Genomic DNA, 21,744 nt, shown 5'->3' with positions numbered 1-21,744 from the left:
TTGGATTGGGTTATGTTGGCTTTTTAAAAAACATAATCCTGATAGTAATTTGCAGTACTTTGGGAATTTGAACTTTCAACTTGGATGTTATTTTACTTTTCACCAAATGTTTTTTTATTAACGGCTTGCACATGGAAGAAGTGCTCCAGACTTAAAAAAAAAAGTTTTTAAAACTCACAACCTGATACTGAAAAAATGATATAATCTACAGCCTAGTAAGAGTAATCAAACACCGCGTAAAAAATAAGCCCTGTTGCCCCCAGCACTCTTTGTATTACAAGTCATTTGGTTTTCCATTAGTTTTCCCCGAGATTGCTGATTTCTCTAAACGCCAGTGACCATGTTTTATGCTTTTTCCATATTCTTAGTATCTGTTTGACACATAGTAGAGACAAATATTTCTGAATTAATAAATTACTGAAAAGGATTCTGACAAAAATAAAGTGGAATCAGGAAAAAATTACATTCATAAAGATGAAATCAAGAAAGAACCAGCCTCATTTTTTTTTCTTATAAACCTAACGGTTGTGGTTTTTTTCACAAACATGATTCTTACCGGGAAGAAAGAATTTACAAAGAGAGCAAACAGAATCTGGTTGTAAAAAATCTCAAGAGAGAAGAAAAGAATAAATTCAAGTTGAGACTGTCCTTTAATATAAAATCACGAGTAAATTTCCTGTGGTCCTGACACTTTTTTTTTTTTAATTGCAGTATAGTTGCTTTACAATGTTTTGTTAGATTCTGCAGTACAACGAAGTGAATCAGCTACATGAATCAGGATATATACATATATTCTCCCCCTCCCTTGGACCTCCCTCCCACCCCACCCCCCAATCCCACCCATCTAGGTCATCACAGAGCACCGAGCTGAGCTCCCTGTGCTACAACTTTTAACAAGAAAAAATGTTGACGTTTTGGTTTTCTTAGATTATATTGTCCGCGGGTAGTATGAAAGAATTCACCCTAACATATCAGCACGACTTATCTTACCGTTTCTGCGTCTTTTTATATTACGCAGATAACTGGCACCCCTTTCCCTCACTGTACAAAATCTGAATACGATGTAAATAATTGTATTAAAAATTTTCTAGTCCAGACGCAGAAGAACCCTTTCCGGTACAAAGCCCACCTTTCCCCATGCGCATGCCCAGTGTACCCTACTGCTTTGCTCCGCTTTTATACAGCTCAGACTTCAATCACCACGTAAGAGTATCCTGGAAACTGGGCTCCAGTTGGCTGATGCAAACAAGACTCGTGGGTTCCCAAGAGCTTTCGGGTACGTAAACTAAAAAGGGGTGATCAGTTGCAGCTCAAAAATTCCCATGGCCCAGAGCCCGAGTACACAAAGCAGCTGTTCCTACTCGTGGGGCCTCAAGGAAGGGGAGGATGATGGGAGAAGACGAGCAACTAACTACAAGCCCCAGCACGCAATGCGCTATTTGGCTCCTGGAAAGAGGCCCGCGGTGCAGCGCGGTTCAGCCTCGGCCCTGAATGCGGGCCGAGCGCGAGATGCCGACTGTCCTCCAAGCAGAATGCTCAGAATGAGGAAGACAGGCGTGGCGCTGTGAGCGAGCCCTTAGATCTCGTATCCAAGACTCTCCCTGTTTCTCCCTAGCTCCTGGCATGCTAGGTAGCGGTGTCTCTGTACGCCAGACTATTCCCCACAGGCCGGCATCGGCCCTCCGAGGTCCTAGAGCCTAGGGGGTTGCCACGGAATGCCCGGAGCCGGATGTGACGTCGCCGTGGAGGAAGAAGGGAGAGGTGGAGCGTGGCGCGGTGACGTCCTTCCAAGATGGCGGAGAGAGAGTGAGGAAACTGTGTTCCCCTTTGGATTGCTATAGGTGAGTTCTGTCTTCGCCCTCAGCCTGCTGTCTCCGCTCTCTCCAGACCCTGGGACATTGGAGGGCAGGCTCCTTGGAGTTCGCGCTCAGGTCGGAGTGAAGGTGTTAGTGTGGAAAGCTTGGGCGAGGCAGCCCCGGTGTTGGCCTTGGCCACAACCTCTGCTGTGGGAGTTCGCGGGAGTGGGAGCTCGGCGAAGGGCAGGGAGGCGGAAGCCAGGGGAGACCGGCTTTCGCAGTCACTCTCCGATGCCACCTCGAGTGGAGGCGGGGTAGGGAGGGGTGTGGCCTCCTGGGACGAGTGACCTAACCTTTGACAACTCTTGGCCCTGCTCGTTCTCCGCCCCCTGGGCGCCCACCTTGCGTTTGAAGCCACTGTGCTCCGAGGAAGCTAACAGGTTTCAGTGATTTGAGAGTTTTACATTTGATCTTAGCCAAAAGGCCGAGAAGCGATTGAGAGCAGTTTTAAAGAACTCATACCGTGTCCTTTCCCCCTTTGTCTCAAGAAATCATTTCTTAGTGGTTTGTTAATTTTTTCTTCGTAATATACGTGTGCCTACTGAGCTTGAAAGTCTGAAGGTTCAACTGATGCAAAAGCGTGACATTTTGCGGTGCTTTTTTTTTTTCCACTTTGTGGAAAATGTTTTCGCACATCGCCATTTATTGACGTGTCCAAAGGATTGTGTTAGTTTACCAAGCTGAAATAAAAGCTAGAAAGGCATTTATCCCTTCGGCAGTTTTATCCATATCTGTTTGATAAGAATTTTTTGGGGATATAAAATGAGAACAGACTTTATTCTAGTTCATGTTCTGTGTCTCTTCACTCACCAATTGCTTGGGTGAAAAGTTTGATGAAAATTTAGGGTTACTGATTTACTATTTCTTTTTGTTTTTTAGAACAAGGGTAAAATTCGATTCTGATATCAAAATGCAGTATTCGCACCACTGTGAGCACCTTTTAGAGAGACTGAACAAACAACGGGAAGCAGGTTTTCTTTGTGACTGCACCATAGTAATTGGGGAATTCCAGTTTAAAGCTCATAGGAATGTGCTTGCCTCGTTTAGTGAGTATTTTGGTGCGATCTACAGAAGCACTTCAGAGAACAATGTCTTTCTTGATCAGAGTCAGGTGAAGGCTGATGGATTTCAGAAACTGTTGGAATTTATATACACAGGAACTTTAAATCTTGACAGGTAAGGTACACATTTTATTTCTACTTACAAAAGCTGCTCAATAGTCTTTAGAGCTAAAGCAGATTAGTTTTTTTCCATTTAGTCCTTGAACTCTGAGTCTTCAAATATTGATGTGCACAGTGTTGTTTTTAATAAAGAAGTCAGTGTCTCTGATTTGAGATAAACAGACCACATTTCATAAGCACAAAAAGTACAGATGTTAATACGATTAAAGCATGGTTTTTGACACATTTGATTTATCTACTGAAACAAAGCCTGTGATTTCAGTTATGTAAAGTTAAAGATCAAAATATGATGAATTTTAATTGAATTCCAATTTCCCCTTGCTTTTTGCTCTTTATGTTCCTCTGGTCTTCTCTATCACTCTCTATCCCCTACCTCTTAAGGTGTTTGGGGTGGGGAGGTATAGGTGGAGAAAGAAGGAAGAATCTCTGTGTGCATTTAATAGTGCTCCCATTTCCAGCTATAAATAGCAACCTGCAGGACCTCTTCCTGATCTTGATTCAGGAAAATATCTTCATTGGCGTGTTAATGGCCATGACTCCTGTTGCCTGGTAGAGCTATCAGTGCTAATGCATAAGTCTGGTCTAAGATGCTAGGATGCTTCTCTGAGATGCTTAATGCTGTCACTGCACTGACAAGAAGTAGGTTCTGAGGAATCTGATAATGCAGGCATTTTGTGTCTTTCATACGTGATGAACTGTATAATTAGATTAATACTAATACGTTTACTCGTTGTTGGGCAAAAGGTGGTGGGGATAAAAGGAAAGAGAAACCAATCAACTTACTCCTGTCTTCTTTTCTCTGTCTTTTATGAAAGTGTAAACATGAATAGATCATCATCTGACATAGAAAGATTATGGGCTTTAGAATTAGATCTTGCCTGTCAAGTCACCATGTCTCTGAGCAAGATATAGCCTCTCTGGGCCTCAGTTTCTCCATTTGTAAAAATGAGATGATAATAATTACATTGGTTGTTACTGTGAAGATTTAGGATTTACTACCTCCCAATGAACATTACTTTCCTTCCTTTATTTCCTCTTCTCTATCCTACTCTACAAGCCCATTAATTCCACATTTATTGGAGAAAAATTAGGGAAAAAACAAAAAAGGAAACACCTGAAATTCTGCCACCCACTGATAACCACTCTTAACACTTCGGTAAATATTCTTTCATTGTTTTCCAGATGATCTCTATAGATATATGCATGTACACATTAAGCAAAGTTCTTCCCACTCTTTACACTGCAGCTTATCGTGGAAATATACTTCTTGAAAAGCTGGAATTAGGATGTTCCTTAATCCTATTGAAAAGGAAACATTCATGCTCTTTGGAATTGCTTTTAAATTTTGATGTAATGAAATTTTTGAGTCAGTTCCGTGTACGTTGATTAAAGGAACAAAGCAGTGTCATAGATAAATGTCATATAATGTTATTTAAATTTACTGAATATTTGGCTATACAAGTGCCTCTGATCTAAAAATTTAGAATACATAATATAAAATAATCACAAAACCAGTGAATTTTGGTTGATCTTCAATTTAGTGGTTTCCCTTTCTCAAATAACTTTGCCAAAAATCTTGAACTGATGGGAACACAATGAAGAGTGCCTTACTTTGAGCCTTCATGCAAAAAACCAATGTGAAGAAGAGCCAGATGTTTGGCTCAATCTTTTTTTTTTTTTTGATGTGGACCATTTTTAATGTCTTTATTGAATTTGTTACAGCATTGCTTCTGTTTTATGTTTTGGTTTTTTGGCCCCGAGGCACATGGGGATCTTAGCTCCCCGACCAGGAATTGAACCCGCACACCCTGCATTAGAAGGTGAAGTCTTAACCACTGGACTGCCAGGGAAGTCCCTGGCTCAGTCTTTTTTGATACATATCTTTCCTGGGGAGCTGGGGAGCCAATTGTTTGAGCCCAGACACAAATGCAAGAGAAGACATATACCAAAAATAGAAAGTCTGTACAACTTAGTGATTAAGAAAACAGAATAATAAAGAATTAAGTGGACTCAGGAGCTAGATTACCTTGGGCAAATCTTAGTTCTAACACTCTGTGATCTTGGGCAAGTTACTTAACTTCTTTGGGCCTCTGATCCTTCATTTGTATGTAAAATGGGGATTATAATTACTCATATAAAGCAGTTAGCCATATACCTGGCAATATGTAATTAAATGACTTTCAGTGACTTCAAAAAGTGAAAGCAAGTGTGCAGGCACTTTAACTTCATGCTTATAAACAAAAGCAGATCAGTTATTGACATAAACAAATGCTGATTCTCTTAATTGTAACAGATTATAGGCTATCTGTGAAATAAATAATTTGTATGAATTACTGTTTCAGTACTGAACAGTTAGTGTGTGACTCAGTACTAGTTTGTATTGGTCTTAAAGGCTATCCCACCTTGTTGGTGATTCATTTTATGAAGCACTAAGCACAATTATAATTTGAGACCTAAGTATAATAAGTGATGGAGTAAATTTGGTTTTCATTCTAATAGGGACTCTCATTTATTGTATTTTAATAATAGACTGTGTAGCAGAATCAATAAAAATGCTTAAGAAACGTAATGTTTTTAGAGAGTGACAGTGCTGTATACATGCAAAAAGCATTTTGTATGGAAGATGAATAAGATTGTATTTATGTTTGGGGCATTCATGCTATATCTTTGCAAACAGGGAGTTAACTTGATTACAAAGATCGTTCGTTATTTGCTCCAGAATTATAGCCAAAGGCCATAAGAAAAGACTATTTTAAGTAATGTTTTCTTAGCTAAGGGAGTCAGTTTACAAACATTATTTTCCAAAAGTTTATTTGTAGTATGTTTAGGAACTTGGCATGGATTTTCCCAGAGAATAAAATGTTCACTAAAAGTGGTGATTAGGTTTCCAAACTAGCCTATAAATCTACTTAATTTTTCTGAGGAATTAAATTATATCTGGGGAAAATGACAAGTAGGAAGGTTACTTGAGGGTGTGTGTGTGTGTATGTATGTATGTGTATGTTTATGTATGTATCCATCATCAGATAATTAAAAGGGCATATTTTTAGTGTTAATACCAACTCAGCTTTCTGACTTTACAGCTAAGAAAATTGAAGCACCCAAAGATGCTGATTTATTCTAATTAATTCAGCTAGTAATCCAGAGCCATTGCTAGCGTAATTGAACAGCCAGCCTTTCACTACACTGTAAACTTCTGGACGGCAGAGACTATTTGGTATTTCTTAATATTGCTCTCAGTACCACACATGGTAAATGCTCAGTAAATTTTTTTTTTTTTTGCTTTTTCTTTTCTTTTTTTTGCTTTTCACATTTTATTCAGTACATATAACAATACATATTAAAAGATTTAACAATAAGGAGATTTTTAAATTTTTGCTTTTATAAATAGTTTTTTTTTTCTTTTTAAAAAATTTTTTAAAGTAAGCTGCAGGCTTTGGCTTGGAAAACACCAGGGGAGTGGGGGGCAGAAACCTGAGACTGCTGCCCCTTATCTGCCTTCACGGTACTGTCCCCTTCTCCCAGCTCCTCCCTGACTCTGTGAGCCAGGCCTCAGACGTTCCAGCTAACCGCTTCCCATGAGCCACTACTCTGATGTCAGCCTATAACCAAAGGAGCTGGGGGTCTGGGCCTGGTGACCAACCCTTCGCCACCCACTCAGTCAGGGTGCTCCCCACCTGCAGGCAGGAGGCAACACCCTATCTGCTACCATCAGCCCCTTCCAGAGCCCACTGCCCCACCGCTCCCTGTCTAGCCCAGCCATATGCAGCTCTGCCCCATCTGGGGATGCTCTGCTCAGAGATGGGCCGGCAGGGCCGCCCCAGCCTCCCTGGCAGGCAAAGACTCTGGAAACCTCTGGGGTCCTGTGTTCGGCCATGTGATCCCAGGGGTGCACATGGGCCCCTTGGGTATCTGAACAGAAGGGCATGGGAGGGAGGGCCGCACCCCTGCAGTCCTGCTCTGCTGGTCTAATGGGCAGCTGCCCACCCTACCCCACCCCACACTGCGGGCTCCTGAGTCGGCAGATTAAGCATTTTATAAAGTGAAATGCTCAGTAAATATTGATTGGAATGTTGAACATTAATTTTTTCTACATAACTCTAATATGACAAACTCTCCAGCTAATTTGGGTTGGGGATCACACACAAAAAAGCTGGGAAGGTTGCTAGAGAGAGCTTAGTGCATTCTAAAACCTTGTTCTTCCAAATGTGATCCATGGACCATCAGCATTGGCATCACCAGGGCATATGTTAGAAATGCAGATGCTCAGGCCCCAAAGCAGACCTACTGAATCAATCTACATTTAACAAATCCCTGGGTGATTCACATGCACAGGAAAGTTTGAGAAGTGCAGTTGAAGTCCCTCACAGGGGAGCAGAGGAAGATAATAATTTCTTTAGACTCTTCTTGTTGCCAGTCCAGAAAAGTTGCTTGGTATCTGAAGAGGCCTCAGGAGAAATGGGAGGAGGCAGTAAGTTGCTAACAGCCACTTTTGTGTTCCAACTGTTTTCTTAAGTAGAAATTTTAATATTTTGTTTTTCCATGGTTGTACATATGAATAATCCATTACTTTTCATCTTTTCAAGTTCTGTAAAACTGGAGATTTTTGCCTAAACATTCTGAGTGAATAAATTTTTTATAAATTTGTTCTCTTAGGCCTTTTGTATCATTCTACTTCATTAGGTCTTTAAAAGACAGAAATACTTGTGTAGCTCTGTTTCAAAACGTGTTTTCTTTGATCAGAACATTGTCATTTAGCCTTGTTTCCTTACAGTTGGAATGTTAAAGAAATCCATCAGGCTGCTGACTATCTCAAAGTGGAAGAGGTGGTCACTAAATGTAAAATAAAGATGGAAGATTTTGCTTTTATTGCTAATCCCTCTTCTACAGAGATATCTAGTATTACCGGAAACATTGAATTGAATCAACAGACTTGTCTCCTTACTCTACGAGATTATAACAGTCGGGAGAAATCAGAAGGGTCTACAGATTTAGTTCAGGCAAATCCTAAACAAGGGGCTTTAGCAAAGAAGTCATCTCAAACTAAAAAGAAGAAGAAGGCCTTCAACTCCCAGAAAACAGGGCAGAATAAAACAGTGCAATATCCCAGTGACATTTTAGAGAATGCATCTGTTGAAGTATATCTAGATGCAAATAAATTGTCCACACCTGTAATAGAACAAGTTGCACAAAGAAATAATTCAGAACTTGAGTTGACATCAGTTGTGGAAAATACTTTTCCAGCACAAGATATTGTGCAAACTGTTACAGTGAAACGGAAACGTGGAAAATCACAGCCAAACTGTGCTCTGAAAGAACACTCTATGTCTAATATAGCCAGTGTCAAGAACTCTTACGAGCTGGAGAGCTCCGGGGAAGAGCTGGATCAGAGGTATTCCAAGGCCAAACCAATGTGTAACACGTGTGGAAAAGTGTTTTCAGAAGCCAGCAGCTTGCGAAGGCACATGAGAATACATAAAGGAGTCAAACCTTATGTCTGCCACTTGTGTGGAAAGGCATTTACCCAATGTAACCAGCTGAAAACGCATGTAAGAACTCATACAGGTAAGACTGGTTCGTGGAAAGTATAATTGTTTTTATATTGTGACTGAAATAATATTTTTATAAACATATTAATATACATTGTTGACTGTTTGTGACCAAAATTTGGTATATACTTGTATTCATAAAAGTATTGAGCATGTTAGACTTGAAAATGTCTTTGTAATTGTGACCAAGTATTTAATGGCTATTTGTTTTGTTGTAACTGATACTCTGAAGTCCCAGTGTGTGAACTCTTTAAACCATTTTCCCTCACAATTAAAATAAGCATAAATTTAGTTCTACCTTGCTAAATATTTAACAGACAATATATTAAAACTGATAAGAAGTAATTACAACTCAGGCTGATTCTCAGATTTTACCAACACATCTCACCACCTGCTTCTTTGTCGAACTTCTGAACATAAATTATATATACATTCCTTCCTCAGCCTCTATATTTACTTTTATTGGTACACTTAGATTTGTGCTTTTTAAGATGCATTATGTATTTCTCTCATTGATCACTTTTCACTATTATGCACTAAGAAACACTAATTTCTTTTAACTCTACTGGTGGTTTCAGTTATCAATCTGGAAAAATATCCGATTTGCTTTTTTACTTCTAGAGTTAATATTTTCTGAATACTGAAACTAGTACTGTTGATGAACTCTTTTGAAAGCTTGTATGGCTTAAGCAACTAAAACAATATTTCCTTCTAAATATAAATTTTATTTACTTTTAGGTGAGAAGCCATACAAATGTGAATTGTGTGATAAAGGATTTGCTCAGAAATGCCAGCTAGTCTTCCATAGTCGCATGCATCATGGTGAGGAAAAACCCTATAAATGTGATGTATGCAATTTACAATTTGCAACTTCTAGCAATCTCAAGATTCATGCAAGGTAAAAATAAAAACAAAAAAACAGATGTTTGATCTTTGAGTCTGTCATTCACTATAGCCTTAAATAGACTATTGTATGAGAATTCAGGACAGTAGAGTTCTAATTGTGGTACCACCACACAGTATTCTTAGCACAGTGAAGGAACCGCAAGGGAGCCATGGTGCCTGGAGGGGAATAAGTGAGGGAGGGAAATAAGATCAGAATGGTGTTAGGGTGTCCAGATGGTGAAGGTTTTGTAGGTCATTATGAAGCTTTTACTCTTGAGAATGAGAAGTAAGTGATGTAATCTTGCTTGCATTGTAAGAGGATCACTATGGATGCTATGTTAAGCAAAAGATTGTAGGATTGCAAGAGTGGAAGCAAAGTTACCAGTTAGGAAGCTATAGATAAAACCCAAGTGAGAGTGACAATGGTTCAGGTCAGAGAGATAAGTGGTAGTCAGATTCTGGACGTATTTTAAAGGTACAACAAACAGAATTTGCTGCACATTGGATGTGGTGTATGAAAGAAAAAACGAAGAGTAGAATTAAAAATGATTCTCAAGTTTTGAGCCTGAGCATCTGAAAAGATAGAATTACCATTAACTGAAGTGGAGATTTGTGGATAAAGCAGTTTATGTAGGAGTACAGGAGTTTAGGAGTAGAGTTCTAATCATGTTAAATTTGAGATGACTATTAGACATCTGAATGGAAACGTGCATTAGATAGTTGGTTATCTAAGTCTGGAAGTCAGGGGACTGGTTTGAGTAGATAGTATTTAAAGTCATAACATTAGATGAGGTCACCAAGAGAATGAAGATGGATAAAAAAGAGATCAAAGGATGGAGTCATGAGGCACACTAAGAGTTCTGGGAGACAGGCAAGTCATTATAAGTGACTAGGAAGGAACAACCAATATAGGGGCAAACCAGAAGATTGGGCTGTCTTGGAATCCAGGTGGAGGAAATGATTTCAGAGGGAGTAATCATTGTGTCAAATTCTGATGATAGGGAGATTAAGAGTGAGAATTGACTATTGGATTTGGCAAAGTGAGAGGTTAGCAGTGGTTTTGACAAAAGCAGTGTTAGCAGAGGCTAGTAGAGAAGAAATGAAAGTAGAACCATTGGAGACTCAAGATTTTACTAAAGGGGAACAGAAAATAGAGGAGCAAGTAAGGTCAGGGGTCTTTTTTTTTTTTTTAAGATGGGAGATGTATCAGTATATTTGTATGCTACGATCCAAAGGGGTGGTGAAACTAGATGATATAGGATGGAGGAAACTGCAAGAGTGATCATTGAGTAGGCAAGGAGGATAGTATCTTAAGTATATAAACTGGAGTAGTTGGATTCAGAAGAACTGTCATTCTCATATTAGAGTTAAGAAAAGCAAACTCTATAGATACAGATGCCTATAGGTGGAGATTTGTGTGGTAGAAATTTACTTCTGATGGCTTAAATTTTTCTCAGTGAAACAGGAAGCAAGGACATCAGCTGAGAGTGAGGATAGGTGAGGAGGTGCTGAAGGTTTGAGGAAAGAGTTTTGAAGAGTGAGTGAATGGACAGACAAAAATAATTGCCTGCAGTATTATGGGCACACTTGACTACCACATAAGGCTGATGGCAAAACTTTGAACTAATATCAGAACTAATGTTTTGAAAACCAAAACATTTATTCTTGACAGTATACATTGAAAACTGTTGATTTTAAACACATACTGTTGATCTGTTAATATGAAATGAAATAAGATACTGCATGAAGAATTGTATGAAAAATGTTTGCTGTGTGGCGTGATCCTTAGATTGTTTTACTTACCAACATGTATCTTTATATTTATTTACTAATAGGAAGCATAGTGGAGAGAAGCCATATGTATGTGATAGGTGCGGACAGCGATTTGCCCAAGCCAGCACACTGACCTATCATGTTCGAAGGCATACGGGAGAAAAGCCTTATGTGTGTGACACCTGTGGGAAGGCATTTGCTGTCTCTAGTTCTCTTATTACTCATTCTCGAAAACATACCGGTAAGGATTTGACACAGAGATGGCTTAAAATAAGGAAAGTTGTAAATGAAAGAAAAAGGGAAATTGAGCCTTTACAAAAAGTAGGTTACAGGCTTTGTAGTTATATATCTGTTGTGTCTGTGCTTTTTGAAGCTTTTTGTGTTTCTGATTTTCACATAAATATTAGCTATAAAAGCAGACTTATTTTCTAGAATAATACACAGTGGGTGAAATTTTTTTATCATGTAACTTATATACATTAAAATCAGATAATTTTGACAATATATAAACTTGAGTTAAGACATTTTTTATGACCTTAGAAGAACTCTTTAGGGTCTTGAAGCTTCATTTCCCTTGGATAAAACTGTAAAGTTAAGGGGTTGGGGTGAGTTTGGGTAGAACGTTGATTTAATAACTTCTTAGGACTTTTTCTACACAGACATTGTAAGATTTGCAAATTAAATAGATACTTCAAACCCAAAGTATCAATTTTGAAGCAAAACCTGTTGTTCAAAAATTTTCATTTTTTTGTAGGGTAATTTTTTAATAGATCTTTCCTAAATGATTTTATTCCCCTTTAATAATCTTATAGACAGCAAAAATTGAAATATGGATTGATGAATTTTCATGTTTTTAATTATATAAAAATCAGACTTCTTGCCCACCTCTAGTCTACTAGAAGGATATTTGGAGAAAGTTTTATTATATGAAAAGCATCAGGTTACATGAACAGTGTAAAGTAATTACTAATGTTCATTTAAGTTGGATCACACTGAAAATACCTCTAAAATACAATACAAAGAGGTTTTAATTTAAATAATATTTTAGAACAGCTTACTTTAGATTATTGTAATTGATAAATATTATATTGGTATAGTACACCACTTCGCTATCTTTTATTTTCCATCTAGGTGAAAAACCATACATATGTGGTATTTGTGGGAAAAGTTTTATTTCCTCAGGAGAGCTCAACAAACACTTTCGATCCCATACAGGTCTGTGTTTAGGGAGAACGTATTATTTTTTGTTCTCTCTAATTTCTTTTTATGTAAACCTTGACTTTAAACCATTATGGACTATATGGTATCTAATCATACTCTAACTGTAGCTATATTTTAATGTATGAATATCAACTTTTTATTTGTTTATTTTTGGTTTTTTAGTTGTTTGGATTATGGATTACATTTGGTCAAGAATTGTGTAGATTTTCTAAGAAGTGTGCCAGATAATCAATGGTTTTTAAATGATTTGGATAAAATTACACAGATAATACCAAAAAATGAAAAGGAATAGATAATACCAAGATAATAATCAGATTTTCTTATTAATGTTCAGTATGCACGTTTTAGGAATATATTTTAATATTGACATGGTTATTGTAAAAGGTAGTATATAAGTAGTATGAAGAAAATATGAAATACACAAAAATTTTTAAAACAAAGGAGAACACCACTTTGAAAATGTACTGTTCTTTTTCTTTCTAAAAGTTATTTCTTGTAATTCCTATCTAGTATAGTGTGAGCACCTAGTAAACAGTTAATAAGTTTATTGGCAACTTCTATATCCTCATGTTCCTTACTTTGCATTATAAAGCAATGAACAGTTCTTATTTCAGAAGAATTATAATTTTGTAGTATTTTTATTCTGTGAGTATTTTTAAAGGATTTTCTAATTTATAAGCTACCTGAGAGCAGAAACCATAATTACGCATTTTTCCCCCAGCTACATCTCTTAGCCAGAGTCTGGCATATAATTGGCACTCACTAAATGTCTGATAGAAATTAAAAAGTAAGTTTTTTTTAGTTTGAAGGTTCTGTTAGTGAAAATGCTCGATTTTTCCTTGAAATAGGTACGCTTTGTATTATAAAGGAAAGGAGTGCCTATGTGTATAGAAGTTTTCATTTCACTATATTAGAACCAAGAGATTAAAATGGTAATTTGAAACTAAATTTAAACAATATAATGTTTGCATTGTGTTCGTGAACATTGATATTTTTGCCTTAGCAGCTTCTGAAATACTGAGATTTTAATTTTTTAACTTGTTTTTCAGGAGAAAGACCATTTATCTGCGAATTATGTGGAAATTCTTACACAGATATTAAAAATTTAAAGAAGCACAAAACAAAAGTCCATTCTGGTAAATGCTTCTGTTTTTTAAAAATTTGGTGCTCTCATATTTGTACTATTCCTTAAAATGTTGAGATACACATTGTAACAGTTTAAATTAGATATATATTTTTAAAAACTAGGTGCACACATATGAGGAAGGTAGCTTTATAATGTTCAGATGAGTTCACTCTGAATTTCTTTCCATATTGACCTTGTAATAAACATTGCTTGAAATACTTCCTTTAAAAACCTGATATATGAATGTAAAGCAATTAAACTCCAATAAAGATGTTAATAAATAAATAAATAAATAAATAAATAAATAAATAAATAAAAACCTGATATATGAACAATTGCAAGAATGAGAGAATACATAAACAACTATATATCACTCTTTCCCATACTAGAATCTAGGTTAACTGGGGATTACTGTAGTTATGCGAAGAAAGGAGCATCATGAACGCTGGTCCAAAAATGTATAAGAGAAAATAGGGAAACGGGTATCCCCAAATTGTTATGATGCATGAAATGGAAAGCCAGACTACAAAATTTTTAGTCTGTTATTTAAAATGAATCCTTGAGAAAGTTTCACTGTGCTTACCATTCTGTCATGATTAGAAACAAAACACTAGTCTTCTTCACTGTGTAGAGATGATAGTAAGTCTTTGATAGTAAATATAAACATCATAAGGATTGAGGTAGTAATGTCTGAGAACTTCAGTGAGTTATTAATTCAACAGGCATTTATTAAATACCTCTAAAGTACACATAACTATGCAGGGTATATGAAGTTGAACAAGGCATAGTCCTAGTCCTCAGAGAGCTTACAATCTGGTGTGGGAGACCAGAAATCTAAATAAATAACTGATTACAACACAAAATACAGGGTATAATAGAGATGCAAGAATACTGAAGAAGAGATTAAGTCCTTCTGAGGTGAGTATTGGAAAGGCTTAATTCTAGGTAAACTGAAAGGTGGAGAAGAGTTCAAAGGGTGGAGATGGGAAAGGGAATGTTCATCCCAGGCAGAGAGACTATTGTGAAGAGAGTCATCGCAACGAGAGCGCAAGTTGTATTCTTGGCTGGCTGAACTGAAGAATAGTCTGGCAAAAACAATCATAACTTTAAAAAAGCAAATATGCAATTTTGTCTAACAAGGTTAGTGAGATTGAAATCATGTCAGCACTTTGAAGTGAGAAGAGCGTGGTAAAGCTAGTGGAAAATTTGAAGGGAAAACTGTATCTTTAGTCAGTGGGGTAATTACTCCCTTGAGTAACACAGAATTTCTTACTTCTGAAAATAAATGAAAGTGCCATACCTCTGAACTTGAACTCACAGAATAATATGAACTACTCATTAATACATTCAGTGAACAAACTGGGTACTTATTATGTGTGTAGCATTATAAGGTACTTTGAAGGAAGTAGAGAAGTATAATTAGACATTTACTTTGAAGGAATTTATAGTCTGTTGAGCATTCAAGGCACACCTAAGTAGAATGTTACATACCAGTAAGATAGACAGATGTCACAAGGTGGTATATGAAAAACTGACAAATGAGTGATAAAGTAGATAGGAAACAGCTTACCCTGGTCCAGCACAATTAAGTCCATTTTTATAATGGTGCTTAAACCTAATCTTGAGGCCCATAATGGATTTGTATAGATAATGCGAAGGGCAAATCAGCAAAAAAGAAACTGTGACTAAAGGTGTGGGGCTGGAATGCAAGTTCTGGGGGTGGTAAATAGATTGAGTCTTCCTCATGGTTTTTGTTTTGTTTTTAAAGATGGTGAATTTTTTTCCCTTCCATTTCAGGTACAGATAAAATTCTAGATTCCAGTATAGAGGATCATCCCTTGAGTGAACAAGATTCCATACAAAAAAGTCCTTTATCAGAAACTTTGGATGTGAAGCCTTCTGATATGACTTTACCACTAACTCTTCCACTTGGGACTGAGGACCACCACATGCTTCTGCCTGTCACAGATAATCAGTCTCCTACATCAGATACATTGTTGAGGTCAACTGTGAATGGGTATTCAGAACCACAATTGATTTTTTTACAACAATTATACTGACTTTGTGAGGAATATGGAATTGCTAAATCGTCTCTGGTAGTAAACATAAACATCTCTGGTAAGGTGCATATATTCATATTAAATTAACCCTTCATTTGAGTTGTGGCCATTATTTTTCATTCACTGAAGTAAAAGCACCTGATGCTGCATCATAATTGTGCAATGCTTATTTTGATATTTGGCTTTTATGTCTACATTATACACACAGCTTTTAAAGGAATGAATTATACCACAGTAGCACTATTTGGGGTGGATAAGTTTTACTATCTTTTAGAGCTGCCTTAATTCCATATTTATTTTCATTTTAGAATTGCCTTTCATTTACTGAAGTGGAATCTATCAGTTTATGATTCACTTATGACCTATGGGATGTGTTTATTTTCTTCCCCTCAAAATTTAAACAAAATCCATAATAGTATCAGCCCAAGAGTGGTGCTGTTACTAAGCCCCGTAGACCAGTACATAAACTATGGGGGAAAAAAATTTGTATCTCTGCCTAAGAAAATTTAGGTACTGAGTAAGAATTGTGCTATTTCTCTATTAATATAGTCCATTGGAGGTAATAACTTTTCTAATGAAACAAAAAGTGCTTCTCTTAAAAACTAGAAAACTATATATAAATTTTGTTCATTTAGAACTCAGTATTCTGGATAAAACCAATGGTCAGTACTTTTGATTTGAATTATCTGAGACTACATTTTCAAAATGAATTTTAAATAGATATTTGGTGTTTTTATCTTATTAAAGACAGTTTCAGATTTGATGCAGATTGTTTTAATAGGTTTCTAGATTACTGGAGATGAGGAAAATATACTGAGTTTTGAAAATTTTTGATAAGCCTCTCTTATATTCTTATGCACTTTTTTAAATATAAAATCCTAAAAAGAATTTTCTAAATAGAAACTTAATGCATAGTATAAAACACTTGTCTTCTGAATTTGATACATTATATTCATAAATAGTTAAGAAATTAACTTCAATTATAAGTGAACATTTGAGCTATCAGAAAGCCAGTTTATTAAATATTTTATACTTGAGTTTTCTGAAAGTTTCGAGTTTTAAATTTTTATAGATTAAACCACAACAGTTCATGGTGGTTGTAGTTTCACAGTAGTCCTTTTCCTTCCAAATGAACTTAGAAAATTCAGATTTATTCTGATATTTACTACCACTCTTCCCCCTCCCATTTTTCCCACATATTGATTTATTTCACTGCCTAATCTTTGGACAGTAAATTATCAGTTCCTCAAAGTCAGTTCCTATACTGCTGATCAAACACCATGGTGACATTATTTCTTATTTCTGCTGTGCATCATTTGTTTTCTGCTTTTAAACTACACCTATAACAAAATTAATGTATTTTCCATTGGTATTGATTTCTTTAGTTGTATTTTCTCTGGGGTTCCTAGTCATAGGAACCAAGTAGAAGACTTAATAAGACTAAATTCTTCTAAACTGTACAGATCATCACCATTTTACAGCACATGCAGCATTTTTACAATAAATTGCCACCAGTGGGATTGACTTAATTAAATAGAGTTTGAAATATTGCCTTTGTATAACATACATCAAATTTAGTATTTAATTTATCTAAGAAATCTAATTATGCATATGTATTAATTTAATATACTGGGTTTAAATACAATTTATAAAGTTACAAAAATGTTCAACTAATCTATTCTGGCTTAAATTCAATAGGAATTTATTGGAATGTGAAGAAATTAAAGAAAATTAAGACTCAGCCTTTTTAAGAAGTCTGCTGAAATCGAGAGGCTATATTTAATTCACATCTTCATTAATCCAAGCATCTAATGAACAAAATTTCTTTTTAAAAACTGCTATAGTGATGTCATAATTCTGTAAGGGTAGTAGTTACCAAGTTTCCTCTAACATGATAATTAGCATTTGCCTTTACATAAATTAGCCTTTAAATTTATTATTTTGAGGATTATTGGATTGGAGTGACTAAAGTTGATTTATTGTCTTTTCTTCATCACATTATCTGCTTCTTAGCTAAAATAATTTTATTTTAAATTGACATGGCTTGACGCTCTTCCAGAATGACATGTAAAGAAAGCTTGAAGACTGAGTATCTTTGTCTTGTCATTCTTCTCATAATGCTGTATTATTCTTTATCATAATATGCATATATTTTAGTTGTATCTGCTATCATTGTAACACTCACAATTATCAGTTAAATTCATCTTTAAATATATTTGCTACAATGTAGTGTTTTGGGAAAGTTCTATTCTTAATTATGTAAGTATTACTAAGTTTTTTGAAAGTCTTTTTAGGATGCTGAACATCTTATTGAGAAATTATTTTCTAAATTAATTTTGTTTTGTATTTGTATTAGATTATTCTTTCTGTATCATTAGGTTTTAGGCTTTTTAAAAAACCATAGATTATATGTAAATGATTTTTTGCTGGTATTTGTTTTATGTTTAATTTCATAGAATGATTTTGATAGACAGATCTTAGAAAATTGTTTTATTTTTTTCAAAAGAAAAGGTTCTGTCAGTTCTCTTGCAACAATAGTGTGTCACTTTTCTGTATGTTTCATTTCTACAGCAATTGTGCAAATGAGAGTAGTTGAAATGTGCTTTTATAAAGACAATCTACATGTACTCATTTTTTAAAATATCCTAGAACAGTAACTGACATTTGATGCATATCAGAAACATAGTTTAGAAATAGTGGTGTCCAAGCCCCACCCCACCTTAGGCCCTCTGAATCAGACAATCTCCAGAACATGCTGAAAAGCTCCATAGGTGATCTTAATGCATACCAAACATTGAGAACTATTATCCTAAACTTTTCTTGCTGTTCTTCCTTTGGGCTCTTGATATGTGATATGTAGGCTCTATTTTTCTTTTTTCTTTTGGCCGCGCTACGCGGCTTGCAGGGATCTTAGTTCCCCGACCAGGGATTGAACCCGGGCCCTCGGCAGTGAAAGTGCAGAGTCCTAACCACTGGACTGCCAGGGAAGTCTCTCTGTGGGCTCTTGATAAATGAAGCTCTTGATATAACTTTTCACTTTTTACTCAGAGATTTTGAGTCTTTAGAACTTGGCTAGAAATACCACCAAATAAAAAGAAATTGTACTTTAATGCAATTTCTGTAAATTCTACATTTTTACTCATTATGTATGAACAATACCGATATTTAGTTATTGGAGCATTTCTTGAGACAGTGATATGGTCTACTCGTCTGTCCTCTACAAACCCTGCCCCCCTTCACTGAACAGAGATTTGGTGTATTTGCTTAAGGAATTTAGATAATTATCATGTAAACACAGTAATCATTCAGAAATAGGGTATTTATTTTCAAGAATATACTGAAATAAACACCATGGATGTGAATCAGATATTTGGATTAAAATATCTGGCCGTTATTTCAAATGCTGGAAAATTACTGAAATCAGAATACATACAGCTGTAAAGATGAGTAAGATAATCTCCTCTTTTAAGTTTACAGTCAAGTGGGAAAGACAAGCCTGAATGCCAAGTGTTATAGTGGAGGAAGGAAAGAAAGGAAATGCTGAGCAGTCAATGGAAGTTGAGTGGACAGAGAAAGGGCTGTTACTCCCCTGGATAGGCAAACAAGAGGAGATGGCTAATGGGAGGAATTTGTACACAGCTGACTGAGGTAGGGAGAATGGACAGAAAGTCTGAAAGGTGGTGGCAGAGATAGGAATCAAAGACACATCTAGCACTGTATCTATACCACCTTGAAATAGTCCTCTACCTTTAGCCTGTGCTGAAAGAGTGGGATTAGATAGCCATGTTTATAATCCAGGATCTCACACACTCAACTACAGTTGACTGCTGAAGGGCAGGAATTAGACAGCCACATTTGTAACACATGATTCCATACCTGTGACCACAGCTGACGGAACACCTTACCAGGGAGAAACAATTCTTAGGCCAAACTGAGTGACTTTCTTAAGAATTTGAGCTATGAAATTCAGAGACTTACTAGGTATTGGTGTACATGGAAAAGAAAAGATCATTTAGATCTGGTCCAGAGTCACTGAAGCAAGCCAAAGTCTACAGGAAATAATGAAGAAGCAGAGAAAGCTGATCTATAGAGCGAAGCAAGGGGATGAAGTAGGTTTGCAGAACCAAGCGACTGAGGCCCTGTGAGAGAAGTGGCTTGGTTTCTGGCTTTGCAGTCCCATTCTTGAGGTCACACAGCTATGCTTCATTTCCTTGTTCTGGATGCCAGTGATTTTTGCCTATTAAATTCTTACAGTAAAGCCCCCTTTTTTTTTCTTTTTTTTTTTTTTTTGCTGTGCTGCGCGGCCTGCAGCATCTTAGTTCCCCAGCCAGGGACTGAACCCGCAAATTCCCTAAATCCACCTTTTCTTAAGCAGGCTTGAGTCAGTTTCTGTTGCGTGTAGTTAGGCAGTTTCAACTTAGAATCCTAAGTTCTGATCCTCAGCGATTGAGTATATGGTGGTGCCATTAACTGCTAGGGAAGATAAGGGGGAGGTTTATGGAAGAGAAGACTTTATTTTGTATGTGCTGAATTTGATCGGTGGTGAGATACCTATGTGGAAATGTCTAGCAGTAGTTGGAAATGGGGACTGAAACCCAGCAGAGATTAAAGCTAGAGATACAGATCTTGCAGCATAAGGCTAATAATTATTGTGATAGAAATGATTTAGGCAACCCTGGGAGATGGTACAGAAGAACAAAAGATGAGGACAAAATCTTGGGGGAAATGCATTTTAAGAATGAGCAAAAGACAGAAAAGGAGATGGCAAGTGATAATAGGAAGAAAACCAGGGTGATGCAAGTTTCACGAAGACAAAAGTGGCTTTGTACTGATCACGTGGTACAGAGAAATTGGATAGGATGCAAATCAAAGACAACACTGGGTTGAGTAATTGGGTTGGGTAATTGGAGCATGATCCCCTGAGAAAGGCAGCTGCAGTAATAATAGTGGGAGTAGAGCCCAGGTCGCTATGGTTTGAGTAGTAGATAGGACATGATGAATACTACCATTTAGTTTGAAAAGCAGAGTGCGTACAGCAAACAAGATCATTTTATCAAATATCTAAAAGGTATAAACCACTTTATTTCTTGCTTTTTTGCTTCAAACTTGAAACTTTGTTGAATGATGAGCATAATAGAGTCTGCAACACTGTAATATGAGGCTGGATTCGAGCTGGATCTTAAAGGATGATTGCTAAGAGGAAAATGGAAGGAAATGTATAACATGTATATGATTGCAGATTTGCTCGTTACAATTCAGATGTGCAGAAGAAGTGGAATTTTCCTACAGAACTCTCGCACCCAGTGGGAAGTCTGGAAAAAAATTAACTTTTAGTCCTAGGCACTTTAAAACCTAATCTGATATAAAGCAGCTAGAATTTATAATATCTTAAGGTAGTGCTTAAACATTTTGAAAATTGCTGTCTTATTTCTACCCTTTGTCTTCTCTCTAAAATGCTGTCCACATATATGGGGAGGAGAGGAGGCTTGCATGACAAAATGGCATCACGGAAGACACTGTCTTCACTCTTTATTCTCTGGGCATCCTGCTGGCCTCTCATGCAATAGGCAACAGCTTGTAAAATATGTGATCAGGTTTTTCCTAGCCTGTTCAGAGCCCAGTAATTCTTGGCTGACCTGGCTTCACCTTAGTTCTCTTGGATGTGGAAAAGAGAGCTCTGAGACTTCTGCAAAAATGTCTCAAGCAGTCCCGTGTAAGTCAGGTTGCAGGTTTAGCACATGCCACTCCACTGCAGGCTCCAGATAAGCCTACTTCCCATTTACCTATTTGCTTCCCACTCAGCTACCTTGTCAGTCTCCCCTTGGGAGAATATAGGAACTTGTGGGTCCCCTCTGTAGCACAGAGGAACAGAGAATAGCTTGGGAAAGCAAACTGCATTAGGAAGGTTTACTTCGATACGGCTGTGTCCTAGCCTGGGAGTATCTCTTTCAGAATCCTATGGACTCCTCTACTATCCAGCATATTATGGAATACTTCAAAACAATAAAAGCTGAATAGACACTGCTACATTAAACAACATGAATGAATTGCACTAATATAATGTACAAAAGAAGTCTGACACAAAGCGTATAT

The 21,744-nt window shown here is 36.7% G+C and overlaps 1 protein-coding gene across 3 annotated transcripts; it reads left to right on the top strand.

The window, feature by feature from the left end:
* Positions 1 to 1,520: 1,520 nt before the first annotated feature.
* On the top strand, positions 1,521 to 17,380 carry MYNN (myoneurin). Of its 3 annotated transcripts, XR_009701286.1 has the most exons (9): positions 1,521 to 1,841; positions 2,736 to 3,032; positions 7,812 to 8,602; positions 9,325 to 9,484; positions 11,307 to 11,485; positions 12,376 to 12,459; positions 13,515 to 13,601; positions 15,389 to 15,709; positions 17,350 to 17,380. XR_009701286.1 is itself a non-coding variant. In XM_061193452.1 (8 exons), the coding sequence occupies exons 2-8, from the start codon at positions 2,767 to 2,769 to the stop codon at positions 15,649 to 15,651; spliced, it is 1,830 nt and encodes a 609-aa protein (XP_061049435.1). In that variant the 5' UTR covers positions 1,521 to 1,841; positions 2,736 to 2,766; the 3' UTR covers positions 15,652 to 15,849. The 3 variants fall into 3 exon arrangements, 2 of the variants coding, with proteins under 2 accessions (XP_061049435.1, XP_061049436.1); XM_061193452.1 differs by lacking the exon at positions 17,350 to 17,380 and having other exon boundaries at positions 15,389 to 15,849; XM_061193453.1 differs by lacking the exons at positions 12,376 to 12,459; positions 17,350 to 17,380 and having other exon boundaries at positions 1,522 to 1,841; positions 15,389 to 15,849.
* The last annotated feature ends 4,364 nt before the right edge of the window (positions 17,381 to 21,744 follow it).

This window comes from Eubalaena glacialis, chromosome 6, assembly GCF_028564815.1.
Source record: "Eubalaena glacialis isolate mEubGla1 chromosome 6, mEubGla1.1.hap2.+ XY, whole genome shotgun sequence".
NCBI lineage: Eukaryota > Metazoa > Chordata > Mammalia > Artiodactyla > Balaenidae > Eubalaena > Eubalaena glacialis.
The sequence above is the reverse complement of the archived record's forward strand: the minus strand, read 5'-3'. Positions and strand labels throughout refer to the sequence as shown.